The sequence below is a fragment of the Cebus imitator genome, unplaced genomic scaffold, assembly GCF_001604975.1.
Source record: "Cebus imitator isolate Cc_AM_T3 unplaced genomic scaffold, Cebus_imitator-1.0 Scaffold306, whole genome shotgun sequence".
Taxonomy (NCBI): domain Eukaryota; kingdom Metazoa; phylum Chordata; class Mammalia; order Primates; family Cebidae; genus Cebus; species Cebus imitator.
Window position 1 is genome coordinate 998734 of NW_016107621.1, and position 15039 is coordinate 1013772.

General features: G+C 55.6%; 2 protein-coding genes across 4 annotated transcripts in view; both read left to right on the top strand.

Annotated features, from left to right (window-relative positions):
• B9D2 (B9 domain containing 2) overlaps positions 1-4377 on the top strand; it is an 8260-nt gene extending 3883 nt beyond the window's left edge. For all 3 annotated transcript variants that reach the window (XM_017502947.2, XM_017502948.2, XM_017502949.2), the window contains 2 exons: positions 283-408; positions 3783-4377. In XM_017502947.2, the coding sequence (XP_017358436.1) occupies positions 283-408; positions 3783-4096 (440 nt within the window). In that variant the 3' untranslated portion in view covers positions 4097-4377. The remainder of the gene's footprint in view (positions 1-282; positions 409-3782) is intronic.
• A 464-nt stretch (positions 4378-4841) lies between these two features.
• TGFB1 (transforming growth factor beta 1) overlaps positions 4842-15039 on the top strand; it is a 23901-nt gene continuing 13703 nt past the window's right edge. Inside the window, exons 1-3 of the mRNA XM_037729400.1 lie at positions 4842-6094; positions 10807-10967; positions 12441-12558. Of these exons, the coding sequence (XP_037585328.1) occupies positions 5740-6094; positions 10807-10967; positions 12441-12558 (634 nt within the window). The 5' untranslated portion in view covers positions 4842-5739. The remainder of the gene's footprint in view (positions 6095-10806; positions 10968-12440; positions 12559-15039) is intronic.

A 15039-nucleotide genomic window follows, 5' to 3' on the forward strand; every position in this document is an offset into this window, starting at 1 on the left:
AAAAAAAAAAAAAAAAAGAAAACAAATGAAGACAATGAGGAATGCATTATTACTCACCCATTTTACAGATGGGAAGACTAAGGCAGAGAAAGGTAACTTGCTTAAGGTTGCACAGGCAGGAAGAAGTAATGCCAGGATTTGAACCCAGATATTTGGCTCCAGAGTCCACGCTTCGTAACCCCTACGAGCAGATGCCACAGAGAAACACAGTCCTGTAGCCACAGCAGAATCCCCTTCCCAGTGGCTGCCTCCCACCCCTCTATGTCCTGGCTCTCATTGCAGGGGCTGCGTGGAAGCTCCTATCAGGTGTGCGGGAGGGCCAGACGCAGGTGGACACCCCCCAGATAGGGGAAATGGCCTACTGGTCCCACCCCATCGATCTGCACTTTGCCACCAAAGGTCTTCAAGGTGGGTACTACCCCTGGGCCCGGGGCCAGGCTGAGGGGAGGAGGCCAGTAGCATCTGAAGCCCCTGGGGCTGGGAACACCAAGACCTGTCCCTGCTCCGCATACCATGTGGGTGTCTTTGGCAGCCAAGTCTGGCCCTAGAGAGGCTGAGCTAAGGCTTTCCCAGGCCTGCTCAATAGTAGATCCCAAGTTTGTAGGATTAGGGCTGAGGCCAGGTTGGAGGAGTAGATGGGAAGGTGGGGGTCAGGGTGGGAGGGGAGGTGGCATTCAAGTAAAGAGACGAACCAAGAGTCTCCAAAACAGAGGCGGCCGGGAGGCGGGGTCTGAGAGCGGCAAGGGCTGGTTCTCTAGGAAGGAATCCTCAGCTTGAAAATAGAGCGCTGCTCAAAGGGGAAATGAGTACTGGGGGAGGAGCTGCATCAGAAAACCTTTCTGGTTTTTTTTGGAGACAGAGTTTCACTCTTGTTGCCCAGGCTGGAGTGCAATGGTGTGCTCTCGGCTCACTGCAGCCTCCACCTCTCGGGTTCAAGCGATTCTCCTGCCTTAGCCTCCCCAGTAGCTGGGATCACAGGCATGTGCCACTGCTCCCAGCTAATTTTGTATTTTTAGAAGAGTCGGGGTTTCTCCATGTTGGTCAGGCTGGTCTCAAACTCCCAACCTCAGGTGATCCACCTGCCTCAGCCATTCAAAGTGCTGGGATTATAGGCGTGAGCCACTGGGCCTGGCCGAGATTTCACCTTTTTTAAAAAAATTTTTATCTATTTATTTATTTATAGAGTTGAGGTTTCACTACGTTGGCCAGGCTGCTCTCGAACTCTTGACCTCATGATCCACCCACCTCGGCCTCCCAAAGTGCTGGGATTACAGGTGTCAGCCACTGTGCCTGGCCCGAGATTTCACTTTTAAATGATCTTTCTGTCCTTTAAGCTGGAGCTAGGGGAACAAAAATCTTTCTGGGTGCTGTGTGGGTGAGGTGGGAAGCTCTAACCTTTCGGCTCTTGGGGGCCCCACTCCCCCAGTAGTGGCACCAGCCTTGCTTTCTCTTTGCTCAAGCCTCCATCAGGAAATCTTACTGCCTCTACTTTTGAAATACATCCTACATCCCACTTCTCACCTCTTTTCTTGCCCTGCACCTTGATCTGTCCAAGTTCATCTCTCACCTGGGCTATGACAGCAACCTTGCCTCTGGGGCCCCCCTCCCCAACCCCCTCGTCTGTACTCCACATGCAGCTGGGACCCTGTGGACACCTTAGTCAGGTCCTGTCTGCTCGGACCCTCCACTAGTCCCCCTTTCACTCAGGGTAAAAGCCAAAGTCGGCCGGGTGTGGTGGCTCATGCCTTTAGTTCCAGCATTTTGGGAGGCTGAGGCGGGTGGATCACCAGAGGTCAGGAGGTCAAGACCAGCCTGTGTAACATGGTGAAACCCAGTCTCAGTAAAAAATACATGAATAAATAAATAAAATTTAAAAAGAAGAAAAAAAAAAAGCCCAAGTCTTACCATGCACCCCAAGGCTCTGCACAACCTGGCTGGCACCTCCATCCCTCCTCCCCACCTCATTCTGCTCTGGCCATGCCGTCCCCACCAGACACTCCCCCTTCAGGACCTTGGCACTAGCTGTTGCCTCCGGCTGGGAGCACTCTTCCTCTAGATATCCACATGGCCCACTCCCTTCCTTCCTTGGTTTTTTTTTTCAGATGGAGTCTTGCCCAGGCTGGAGTGCAGCGGTGCGCGATCTCGGCTCACTGCAACCTCAGCCTCCCGGGTTCAAGCGATTCCCCGGCCTCAGCCTCCTGAGTAGCTGGGACTACAGGCGCGCACTGCCACGTCTGGCTGATTTTTGTATTTTTAGTAGAGTCGGGGTTTCATCATGTTGGTCAGGCTGGTCTTGAACTCCTGACCTCATGATCTACCCGCCTCGGTCTCCCAAAGTGCTGGGATTACATGCGTGAGCCACTACTCCCAGCCTGCATCCCTTCCTTCCTTTTAGCGTTTGCTCAAATGTCACCTTCTTAGTGAAGCTTCCTTGATCCCCTCCTTGCTAAAGCAGTACCCCACCCCCGCCCTAACCAACCCTGTTTTTCTGTACAGCAATTACCACCATCTGATTTACCCCTATAATTTGCTTATTTACTACATTGGTTGTCTAGGATATCAGCTTCACAGGGGCAGGAATTTTTGTCTGCCGTCCAGGTTCATGTCCACTGTGTCCCCCACTAGCTAGAACAGGGCCTAGCACAGGGGAAGGGGCTCAGCATATCATGAGATGGGGGCTGGATCTTCAAGAGCTTTGACTACCAGACTGAGGAGCTGAACTGTGTTCTGAGGACATGGGCAGAGCTATGGAAGGAGAGAAAGATGCTTCCAGAGGCCAGGCATGGTAGCTCATGCCTGTAATCCCAGCACTTTGGGAGGCCAAGGCGGGCGGACCATGTGGTCAAGAGATTGAGACCATCCTGGCCAACATGGTGAAACCCTGTCTCTACTAAAAAAAAAATTAGCTGGGTGTGGTGGTGCACACCTGTAGTCCCAGCTACTTGGGAGGCTGAGACAGGAGGATCGCTTGAACCTGGGAGGTGGAGGTTGCAGTGAGCCAAGATCACACCATTGCACTCCACTCTGGCGACAGAGCGAGACTCCGTCTCAAAAAAAAAAAAAAAAGGAAGAAAAGAAAGATGCTTTCAGATGCCAGGTGGAAGGTGGATTAGAGAAGGGCAAGAAAGGCTGGGCACGGTGGCTCACGCCTGTAATCCCAGCACTTTGGGAGGCCAAGGTGGGCGGATCACCTTAGGTCGGGTGTTTTAAACCAGCCTGACCAACATGGAGAAACCCCGTCTCTACTTAAAAAATAAAAAAAGAGAGAGAGAGAGAGAGAGAAAGGCAAGAAAGAAGGCAAGGCCCTGGGCCCAAAGAGAACAGGGCAGGGACTTGGGGAGGGAAGGCAGGAGGCGTCCCTGATGTGACCTGGGGACTGGAGGAGCAATGGGCTGCCCTAACATGGGGTCATGGAGGAGGCGACCACAGAGAGGAAAGTCAACAGAGGCCTGATGAGAAGGGCCTTGAATGATGAGAAGGTTGGTCTTTATACCAAGGGCACTGGGGAGCTATGGAAGGATCTTGGGGGGTGGAGGGGGAGGGTAACATCGATTTGGAAGGATCTGTTTGGGCCGGGAAGATAGATCTGTTTGGCCCTTGTGTGAGGGTAGATGAGAGGGTGGGAGCCTAGAAAGGAGGCTGGGTTGGAAACCCTAGGAGAGAAACCCAGAGAGGAAGGGACTGGCCCTGGGGTGCCCAGTGGGCATCGAGGAGGAGGGAATCAGGAGCAGGAGGCTGGTCCACACCCATCCCTTCTGTCCCCTCTCCCTCCTTTCCTACAGGCTGGCCCCGGCTCCATTTCCAGGTGTGGTCCCAGGACAGCTTTGGCCGCTGCCAGCTTGCAGGCTATGGATTTTGTCATGTGCCCAGCAGCCCAGGCACCCACCAGCTGGCCTGCCCCACATGGCGGCCCCTGGGCAGTTGGCAGGAGCAGCTGGCACGGGCTTTTGTGGGCGGGGGGCCGCAGCTGCTGCATGGGGACACCATATACAGTGGTGCCGACCGCTATCGCCTGCACACAGCTGCTGGTGGCACTGTGCACCTGGAGATCAGCCTGCTGCTGCGCCACTTCGACCGCTACGGCGTTGAGTGCTGAGGGACCCTGCCTCCAAAGCCGCCACCACCACCTGCACCCCTGGATACCCCCTGTGAGGGGCAGGATGGCACAGGGGTCAAGAGCACGGACTCTGGAGACTGTCAGAGCTGACCCAGCTAAGGCATGGCACTGCTTCTGTCCTGGTGAGGACTTTTGGCTCACTCTGGGCCTTTTCTGTATCTGTAAATTGGGGACAGTAAATGTGTAGGGTCGCAGGGTCTTGGGTCAAGAGGCTGCTTGGCACAAGGGAGGTGCTCAGTAAAGGAGAACAATTCTTACAGATGTCTGCCTCCTGACTCCTCCATTTCTCTGGTGTCCTGTTGTTCCTCCTCCCACTGACACCCTCCCCAGGCCCCCACCTTGACAGACCCTCTTCCCCAGCCTGTGCCCCAGCCTCACACTCTTCCCATTCTGGGTCGCCCTCCCCTGGTCGGCTCCCCTGTGTCTCATCCCCTGGATTAAGCCTTCTGCGCTTGGTCCTCTTTCCCTGGTGACCCACACCGCCCCGCAAAGCCACAGCGCATCTGGATCACCCGCTTTGGTGGCGCTTGGCCGCCAGGAGGCAGCACCCTGTTTGTGGGGCGGAGCCGGGGTGCCCGCCCCCTTTCCCCCCCAGGGCTGAAGGGACCCCCCTCGGAGCCCGCCCACGCGAGATGAGGACGGTGGCCCAGCCCCCCCATGCCCTCCCCCTGGGAGCCGCCCCCGCTCCCGCCCCGTGAGCTTCCTGGGTGGGGCCACGCGGCTTCAAAACCCCCCGCCGACCCAGCGGGTCCCCGCCGCCGCCGCCCTTCGCGTCCTGGGCCATCTCCCTCCCGCCTCCCTCCGCGGATCAGCCAGACAGCGAGGGCCCCGGCCGGGGGCAGGGGGGACGCCCCGTCCGGGGCACCCCCCGGCTCTGAGCTGCCCGCTGGGCCAGCCTCGGCCCGGAGCGGAGGAAGGAGTCGCCGAGGAGCAGCCCGAGGCCCCAGAGTCTGAGACCAGCCGCCGCCACAGCCGCCCCCGCCACTGCGGGGAGGAGGGGGAGGAGGAGCGGGAGGAGGGACGAGCTGGTCGGGAGAAGAGGAAAAAAACTTTTGAGACTTTTCCGTTGCCGCTGGGAGCCGGAGGCGCGGGGACCTCTTGGCGCGACGCTACCCCGCGAGGAGGCAGGACTTGGGGACCCCAGACCGCCTCCCCTCACCGCCGGGGACGCTTGCTCCCTCCCTGCCCCCTACACGGCGTCCCTCAGGCGCCCCCATTCCGGACCAGCCCTCGGGAGTCGCCGACCCGGCCTCCCGCAAAGACTTTTCCCCAGACCTCGGGCGCACCCCGCTGCACACCGCGTTCATCTCCGGCCTGTCTCCCGAGTCCCCGCGCATCCTAGACCCTTTCTCCTCCAGGAGACGGATCTCTCTCCGACCTGCCACAGATCCCCTATTCAAGACCACCCACCTTCTGGTACCAGTTCTTGCTCATCTAGGTTATTTCCGTAGGATACTGAGACACCCCGGTCAGAGCCTCCCCTCCACAACTGCGTCCTGAGGACCTCAACTTTCCCTTGAGGCCCTCCTGCCTTTTCCCAGGAGACCCCCAGCCCCTGCGGGGGCCCCACCGCGTTAGCCCTGTTCGCACTCTCGACAGTGCCGGGGGGCGCCGCCTCCCCCATGCCACCCTCCGGGCTGCGGCTGCTGCCGCTGCTGCTGCCGCTGCTGTGGCTACTGGTGCTGACGCTCGGCCGGCCGGCCGCGGGACTATCCACCTGCAAGACCATCGACATGGAGCTGGTGAAGCGGAAGCGCATCGAGGCCATCCGCGGCCAGATCCTGTCCAAGCTGCGGCTCGCCAGCCCCCCGAACCAGGCGGAGGTGCCGCCGGGCCCGCTGCCCGAGGCCGTGCTCGCCCTGTACAACAGCACCCGCGACCGGGTGGCCGGCGAGAGCGCCGAGCCGGAGCCCGAGCCGGAGGCCGACTACTACGCCAAGGAGGTCACCCGCGTGCTCATGGTGGAAACCCACCACGGTGAGCTCGGAGGGGCAGGGGAGTCGGGAGGGGGGCCCCCAGGGGGCGCCGGAGTGCCGGGGCCACGGGGAGGAAGTGACTGGCAGAGGAAACTGGCTGGAGGAACAGGACCCCCGGGGCTCAGGGAACATGGGATGGTGGGAGGGGGTGTCGAAAGAGGATGGCACTGAGCCCCCTATCCGTCAGGTGCCTGGTCTTGGAGAGGAGGAGATAGCGAAGTGGACCGCTTCTGGAGGGCGACAGGAACATGCGGGGTCGCGGGGGGGAGTCCCCTAGAGGGAGAGAAATAATAGGGAGAGGGTAGAAGCCTCCCTCTTCCAGGACGTGTAGAATGAGGGGATCGTGGAGTGGGAGCTGCAGAGACAGGGGAGCCTGGTATGGGTGAAGCGAAAACGCCAGTATTTAGGAAAAGAGAGGCACTGGAGAAAGTCGACCCGGAGCGCAGGGGTCCTGAGGTGGAAAGATTCAAGAAGGACAGAAAAGCTAGATGAAGGCCACCCCAGGGGGTGCCAGGAAAGTGGCAGCGGACGCCCTTCCAGAGGCTGCGAAGAACACGCGGGATGCGGGGCGGGGGGAAGAGTCGTAGAAAAAGAAACAGAGGTTGGTGTGATAAATGTGGGGAGAAAGGAAGACGAGGTTATTGGGAGGAGGAGGCTAGCGGGAGAGGAGCGGAGAGCCGGGAGGGCGCCCGGGATGCGGAGGTGTCCTCGGTGTTTCCCACTGGGACTTGAGGGACAAAGAGGGGAGCCCAGCGGAGGAATCGAGCTCTCAGGAGACCTAGAATTCTGGGTCATGGGAAGGGCTTTACCGAGAGGGGAGACAAGCGTGGGAAAAGTGGTGTGAGCGGGGCGGAGAGAATACCCAGAGCCATCTACGCTGCGAACAGCGAGCCCCCAACTCGCCGCAGGATGGAGGGGAATGGGCTGAGTAGAGCCCAGCCGCTGGGGAAGTGCTGGGTTGGGGGTGAGTCTACAATTCCACGGTGAGAAAATCAAGCTGGGAGGGGTGAGAAAGCCCCACGTGGGTGCCACGCGCGGGGGGAGGAGCCTACTCTTCCACCGAAAGGCAAGAGGACCCCGCTGTGCTGAACGCTGGCAGTCTGGAGCCAGAGTCAGTTCCTCTCGGGGTGGCTGGGGAAACCCCAGCGTCCGGCCGCCTCACCCTCCTCCCTTCCCTTTCCTTCCCGTGCCCCCGGTGGGGGCGGGGATTGCGCGCGGGGCCCGGGGCGAGATGGGGCAGGTCTGGTCCCCGCCCTCCTGGCTGTGGCGCCTCCTGCCCTCCTCACCCCAGCTACGGGCGGGGCTCCCGCTGAGACGGCCCGGTCGGCACCCACGCGAGGACCCGGGCGTCCCGCGTGGTTCAGAGCCTTGGGGAAGGTCCCTCAGGTTTCACTGACTCTTGGGCGGTAGGGGCTTGGGGGTCCCCAGCCAATTCCTGCGCCAATTTACTGCTCCAGCCCAGTGACGCCCACTCCGCACCCACGTCTTAGTCTCGCCTTCTCTTCGCTTCATCTTCGTTGTAGAGGTTCCTTTAACACTGACCCCTCCAATCTTGCTCTCCCCCACAAATGCCTCTGTGTCTCTTCTCCCCACGTGTCTCCCCGTTTCGTCTCCGTTAGTCTCTCTGTCCACACCTGGGTCTTCTGGTTTTTGTCTTCTTTTCTCTCCCTATTTTTCTCCACGGTCCTCTCCCCTCTCCTCTGTCACTGCCATCTCCCGACCGCTCCCTCTTTGCAGCACCCTCCAACCCTTGCTCTCCCTCCTCTCTCTCTCCTTCCCTATCTGTCTTCCCCAGCCAAGGCTCTGCCTTTCCTTTAGGGTTTGCTGAGTAACCACTGGGCCAAGAATAGGGCTTATTGGGGCTGGGTGGAGAGGGAGACTGGGGAGGAGGAGGAGGAGGAGGGAAGGGGGCCTAGGAAGGGGTTTCCTCTGCCTTTCTCACCAGGCTCTTCTATTTTCACAGCCCCACTATAGGAGGCTGGCAGCAGTTGCCCCAGTTGATCCAGGGGTTCATGGCTTGTTCCCTCAATCCCAACCCCAAACTTTTCCTAAACTAGAAAACGCCTTGGCTGGGTACAGCGGCTCACGCCTGTAATCCCAGCACTTTGGGAGGCCAAGGCAAGTGCATCACCTGAGGTCAGGAGTTTGAGACCAGCCTGACCAACTTGGTGAAACCCATCTCTACTAAAAATACAAAAATTAGCTGGGCAGAGTGGCAGGCGCCTGTAATCCCAGCTACTTAGGAGACTGAGGCAGGAGAATAGCTTGAATCGGGAGGTGGAGGTTGCAGTGAGCTGAGATCACACCACTGCACTCCAGCCTGGGCCACAGAGTGATACTCCGTCTCAAAAAAAAAAAAAAGAAGAAGAAGAAGAAAACACCCTAATTCCCTAATTCCTTTTCTCCCCACTGCAGCCATTTCTACCCAGAATGAACTTCACTTTCCCTAACCAGCTGGGGAAGGGGGTTAAGGAAAACTCATAATAAAAAGAAGTAGAAGAATCACATAGGGGTTAAGAGCCCAGTTTCTAGCCTCTCAACATATTGAGAGGCTGAGGCGGGAGGAATTCCAGCCTGCAGTGAGCCATGGTTGTGCTACTGTACTTCAGCCTGGGGGACAGACTGAGACCCTGTCTCCGGGGGGGGGGGGGGGGAAGGGCACAGCCTCTGGAACCAGAAAGCTTGAGTTCGAATCCTAGTCTGCAGCTTCCTAGCTATGTGGCCTTGGGGCAAATTACTTAATCTCTGTGCCTCAGTTTCTCCATCTATTAAATGAGCATAATAATAGTATAAGATTGTGAGGTTTAAATATCTTCATCTTTGTAAAGTGCTTTAAATAGCATCTGGCAAATACTGCTTTTTGTTTTTATTTATTTATGTATTTTTTAAAGATGAGGTTTCTCCATGTTGGTCAGGCTGGTCTCAAACTCCCGACCTCAGGTAATCCACCTGCCTCAGCCTCCCAAACTGCTGGGATTACAGGCATGAGCCACCAGGCCCGGCTTTTTTTTTTTTTTTTTTTGAGACAGAGTCTTACTCTTGGCCATACTATAACCTCTGCCTCTCGGGTTCAAGTGATTCTCCGGCCTCAGCCTCCTGAGTAGCTGGGATTATAGGTACTCAGCCTCGCTATTTTTTTTTTTTTTTTTAATTGAGATGGAGTCTCACTCTGTCCCCGAGGTTGGAGTGCAGTGGCATAATCTCGGGTCACTGTAACCTCCGTCTCCCAGGTTCAAGTGATTCTCGTGCCTCAGCCACCCGAGTAGCTGGGATTACAGGCGCCCACCACCATGCCTGGCCAATTTTTGTATTTTTAGTAGCAACAGGGTTTCACCATGTTGGTCAGGCTGGTCTTGAACTCAGCTTGGCCAACTTCAAGTAATCCACCTGCCTCAGCCTCCCAAAGTGCTGGGATTACAGTTGCAAGCCCCCGCACCTGGCCAGTGCTCTTAAACAAACACGTGATTGAGTGACCAGTGATTGAGTGTATGCACTGTATGCAGACCTGGTGCCACATGGCTTCACCTGGGTCATCTAATTTCCCCCTATAATCCAGGAATGGGTTCTAGAGTCACTCTGTCCTGTCTTACAGATGAGCACCTGGTTCAGAGAGAGGAATTCACTTGCCCAAGGTTACACAGCGCTTCAATTAGGAGAGACTGGGTGGGAATGCAGGGAGCTTAATGTTATTGCTGTTTTCCAAAGAATAACAGGGAACTGACATTCAGAAAGAGGGTGTGAACTGCCCAAGGTCACACAGCTGAGAGGCGGCCGAGGTGCTATCTGACTCCAAAGCCAGTGCCCTTGATCCTTACTCTGCATTTTAGGGGTGCTTGCAGTTTGGGGCTCTCAGTCCCAGGAAGGCCTGAGCAAACAGAGTGGTTCACCTTGGTATCAGCCTTAGTTGAGACAGATGATGCTACTTGAGAGAGGAGTGTGGTTAGGACCCATTTTACAGAGTAGGAAACAAACCTGGGGGAGAAATTGCTTCCCCAAGGTCACACAGCTAAAAAGTATCAGAGTCATTTGGGCGTCGTGGCTCACACCTGTAATCCCAGCACTTTGGGAGGCTGAGGCAGGCAGATCACTTGAGGTCAGGAGTTCAAGAACAGCCTGGCCAACATGGTGAAACCCCGTCTGTACTACAAATACAAAAATTAGCTGGGCGTGGTGGCAGGTGCCTGTAATTCCTGCTACTCAGGAGGCTGAGGCAGGAGAATCTCTTGAACCTGGGAGGCAGAGGTTGCAGTGAGCCCAGGTCGTACCATTGCACTCCAGCCTGAGCAACAAAAGCTCAGCTTTTTTAAGACAAAGTATACAGATCCAGAATTTGAGCACTTCTCACCATTTCCTCTGCCCATCCCCCTTCATCTCTTACCTAGACCATTACAGTAGCCTCTTCTACTGGTCCCCTGCATCTGCCCTTGCCCTCTAAGGCAAGGGTCCCCAACCCCCAGGCTGAGGACCAGTGCCAGCCTGTGTCCTGTTAGGAATTGGGCCACACAGCAAGAGGTGGGCGGTGGGCAAGTGAGCATTACCGCCTGAGCTCTACCTCTGGTTAGATCCTCAGTGGCATTAGATTCCCAAAGGAGGCAAACCCTATGAGACTGACCACCCCAGAGCTGTCAGCTCCAAAACTCCTAGACTTGGGACCACCAGCTCCCCTCACCTCTGCCAAACCCCTGATCGCCTCTCTGCATTTCTCCCTGCTAGAAATCTATGACAAGTTCAAGCACAGCACACACAGCATATATATGTTCTTCAACACATCAGAGCTCCGAGAAGCAGTACCTGAACCCGTGTTGCTCTCCCGGGCAGAGCTGCGTCTGCTGAGGCTCAAGTTAAAAGCGGAGCAGCACGTGGAGCTGTACCAGGTGAGGATGTGAGCTCGAGGGAAGGTCTCCTGCTGGAGAGCGTGAGCTGTGACCAGCAGGGCAGCTGTGGGGCTGCTGACTACAAGGTCTGCCTAGATAGTCCCTGAAGGATAGAGGAAATACAAACCGTGCAATCCTAGGACTCTCTTTATTTCTTCATTTCTTTCTCTTTTGAGACAGAGCCTTGGTCTGTTAGGCAGGTTGTAGTGCAGTGGCACGATCTTGGGTCACTGCAACCTCCGCCTCCCAGGTTCAAGTGATTCTCCTGTCTCAGCCACTTGAGTAGCTGTGATTACAGGAATATACCACCACCCTAAGCTAATTTTTGTATTTTTAGTAGCGACTGTGTGTGTGTGTGTGTGTGTGTGTGTGTGTGTGTGTGTGTGATAACGTCTTGCTCTGTCACCAGACTGGAGCGCAGTGGCACGATCTTGGCTCACTGCAACCTCTGCCTCCTGTGTTCAAGTGATTCCCCTGCCTCAGCTTCCCGAGCAGCTGGGACTAGAGGCGTGCATAGCACGCCCAGCTAATTTTTTGTATTTTAGTAGAGATGGGGTTTCACCATGTTGGCCAGGCTGGTCTCGATCTCCTGACCTCATGATCCACCTGCCTCGGCCTCCCCAAGTACTGGGATTACAGGCATGAGCCACCATGCCTGGCTGACTCTTGGGTTTATAGAACATTAGTCTTCTAAAGCTTCTCAGGCTCATTCAACGTGGAAATCTTGGGATATTATCAAACATTTGAATTACAAAATGACTTCTAAACTACTGACTTAGAATTCAGGGTGTCACTGGGCATGGTGGCTCATGCCTGTAATCCTAGCACTTTGGGAGGCTGAGGTGGGTGGATCACCTGAAGTCAGGAGTTCAAGACCAGCCTGGCCATCATGGTGAAACCCTATCTTTAAAAAAAATAATAAAAAATTCAGGGTGTCAAATTTGCAGAGCCGTATGCTCAGCAAACCGCAGAATTTTATTTTATTTATTATTATTTTGAGAGGAAGTGTCGCTCTGTTACCCATGCTGGAATGCAGTGGTGTGATCTTGGCTCACTGCAACCTCTGTCTTCCAGGCTCAAGCAATTCTCCTGCCTCAGCTTCCCAAATAGTGAGGACGTGCACCACCATACCCAACTAGTTTTTGTATTTTTAGTAGAGACGGGTTTTCACCATGTTGGCCAGGCTGGTCTCGAACTCCTGACCTCATAATCAGCTCGCCTCGACCTCCCAAAATGCTGGGATTACAGGTGTGAGCCACCGCGCCTGGCCCTCCATCTCAACTCTCACGGGTGCTGTGGGGGAGGATGGGTGCTGCAGGGTCGCACAGTGTGGATGTCTGAGAGGGTAGGTGGTGCCTGGGAACTGTCTGGGAGCCAGTCTGGGGGAGCAGATGGGATGAAGGGTTCAGTTAGTATATGTGGGGGCGTGGCAGCATCTACCACTGTCTCTCTCCCACCTTCATCACCCTCTAGAAATACAGCAACAATTCCTGGCGATACCTCAGCAACCGGCTACTGGCTCCCAGCGACTCGACGGAGTGGTTGTCTTTTGATGTCACTGGAGTTGTGCGGCAGTGGCTGACCCATGGAGGTGAGGCTCGCTCGTGTGTCCCACCTGTTTCTCAATGGGGTCACTTTGCCTAGGACCCCTGTCCCGTCCTGGTGTGAAGGGGCTGAGACCTGGCTCCCCTCTGTGGCGTGGAAACCTGAGTGACTGGCTACTCCATTTCCTGAGCATCTCTCTGCCCTGCCCTGTGATGGGCAATGCCAAGGACACAGCAATGACTAAAACAGCCCCATCGTTGCCCTCACAGAGCTCATGGTCCATTTGGTGGGTAGGTGGGGAATAGACTTGTAAGGCAATGATGACCCAGAGTGGGTGGGGCTGGGATGGAGAGCCCAAAGGAGGTGCCTGACCCAGCCTGCAATCAGGGAGGGCTTCCTGGAGGAGGGGCTCCTGAGCTGATGTTGTAGGAATGAGTAGAACGGTCAGGAAAAGGAGGGTTGTGAGAGTATTCTGGGGCTGGGCATGGTGGTTCACACCTGTAATCCCAGCACTTTGGAAGGCCAAGGAGGATGGATCGCTGGAGATCAGAAGTTTGAGAGCAGCCTGGGCAACGTGGCAAAACCCGGTCTCTACAAAAATACAAAAATTGCCGGGCGCGGTGGCTCATGCTTGTCATCCCAGCACTTTGGGAGGCCGAGGCGGGTGGATCACGAGGTCAAGAGATCGAGACCATCCTGGTCAACCTGGTGAAACCCCGTCTCTACTAAAACTACAAAACATTAGCTGGGCATGGTGGTGCGTGCCTGTAATCCCAGCTACTCAGGAGGCTGAGGCAGGCGAATTGCTTGAACCCAGGAGGCGGAGGTTGCGGTGAGCCGAGATCGCGCCATTGCACTCCAGACTGGGTAACAAGAGCGAAACTCCGTCTCAAAAAAAAAAAAAAAAAAAAAACAAAACAAAAATTAACCATGCCTGCTGGTGCGCACCTGTAGTCCCGGCTGCTTGGGATACTGAGGTAGAGAATCACTGGAGCCTGGGAGGTCAAGGCTGCAGTGAGCCGTAATCGCATTACTGCAGTCCAGCCTACGCAGCAGAGTGAGAGCCCATCTCAAAAAAAAAAAAAAAAAAAAAATGGATTCCAGGCAAAGGGAACAGCCTGTGCAAAGGCCCAGAGGCCAGGGAGGGCCTAACTCATGTGATCTGTCCAGGAGATGACTGTCTCTGTCCTGTTCCTGGCAGGGTCCATGATGCCCACATCTCTCTCCCTCATCTCCCTCTCAGTTATGCTTTTATTCAATAATTACCCACAGGTTCCTGCAGTGTGCCTGGCCCTGTGCTGGGTGGCATGGGGAACATAGTGGAAACCAAGACAGCCCTCAGTTCTGCTCTCATGGGGTCCATAGTCACTTCTGGACATCTAAGAGATCTTGTCAAGGCCCCACCAGGCAGTAATGACCTAGAATGATCAAAGGTGAGACAGGGAGGCATGGATAGAGAGGCCAAGGCTGGGACAGGGAGGCATCCGGGAAGGGGACACCCTAAGCACTGTTGCGAGCTCAGAAAAGGCACCTGGACCCACCCGGGGAGTCTAGAAGGGCTTACTGGGTGAAGGTGATTGTGTGGAGACTCACAGGATAAGTAGTAGTTTGGCCACATGAAAAAGTAGGGATGGCCGGGCTCAGTGGGTCACGCCCGTAATCCCTGAACTTTGCGGGGGCCAAGGCGGGCGGATCGCCTGAAGTCAGGAGTTCGAGACCAGCGTGACCAACATGGTGAAACCCTGTCTCTACTAAAAATACAAAAATTAGCCAGCGTGGTGGTGCACGCCTGCAATCCTAGCTACTTGGGAGGCCAAGGCAGAATTGCTTCAACTGGCAGGCAGAGGTTGCAGTGAGCTAAGATTGCACCATTGCACTCCAGCCTGGGCAACAAGAGCGAAACGCCGCCTGAAAAAATAAAATAAAAAATAGGGATTAGGGAGCAGGAAGGCACCGGGAGGAGTGTTCTGGGCTGTTCCACAGAGGCCTAGAAGGAGCTCATCTGTCTTGGTCAATGCTGAGTCCCAAGCACACAGCATAGGCTCTGGCACTTTGTAGGACCTTAGAAAGCATCATCCACTCATTCATTCAGGAGACTGATGCTGGCCAGGTGTGCTGGCTCACCCCTGTAATCCCAGCACTTTGGGAGGCCAAGGTGGGAGGATTGTTTGAGCCCAGCCTGAGCAACATCGTGAGACCCCTGTCTCTATAGAAAATTTAAAAATTAGTTGTGTAAGTCGGGTGCGGTGGCTAACGCCTATAATCTCAGCACTTTGGGAGGCTGAGGCTGGCAGATCACCTGAGGTCAGGAGTTGCAGACCAGTCTGGCTAACATGATGAAACCTCATCTCTACTAAAAATACAAAAAATTAGCTAGGCATGGTGTCGCGTGCCTGTAATCCCAGTTACTTGGGAGACGGAGGCAGGAGAATTGCTTGAACCTGGGAGGCAGAGGTTGTAGTGAGCCAAGATCATGCTACTGCACTCCAGCCTGGGCAACAGAGCCAGACTCTGTCTCAAAAAAAAA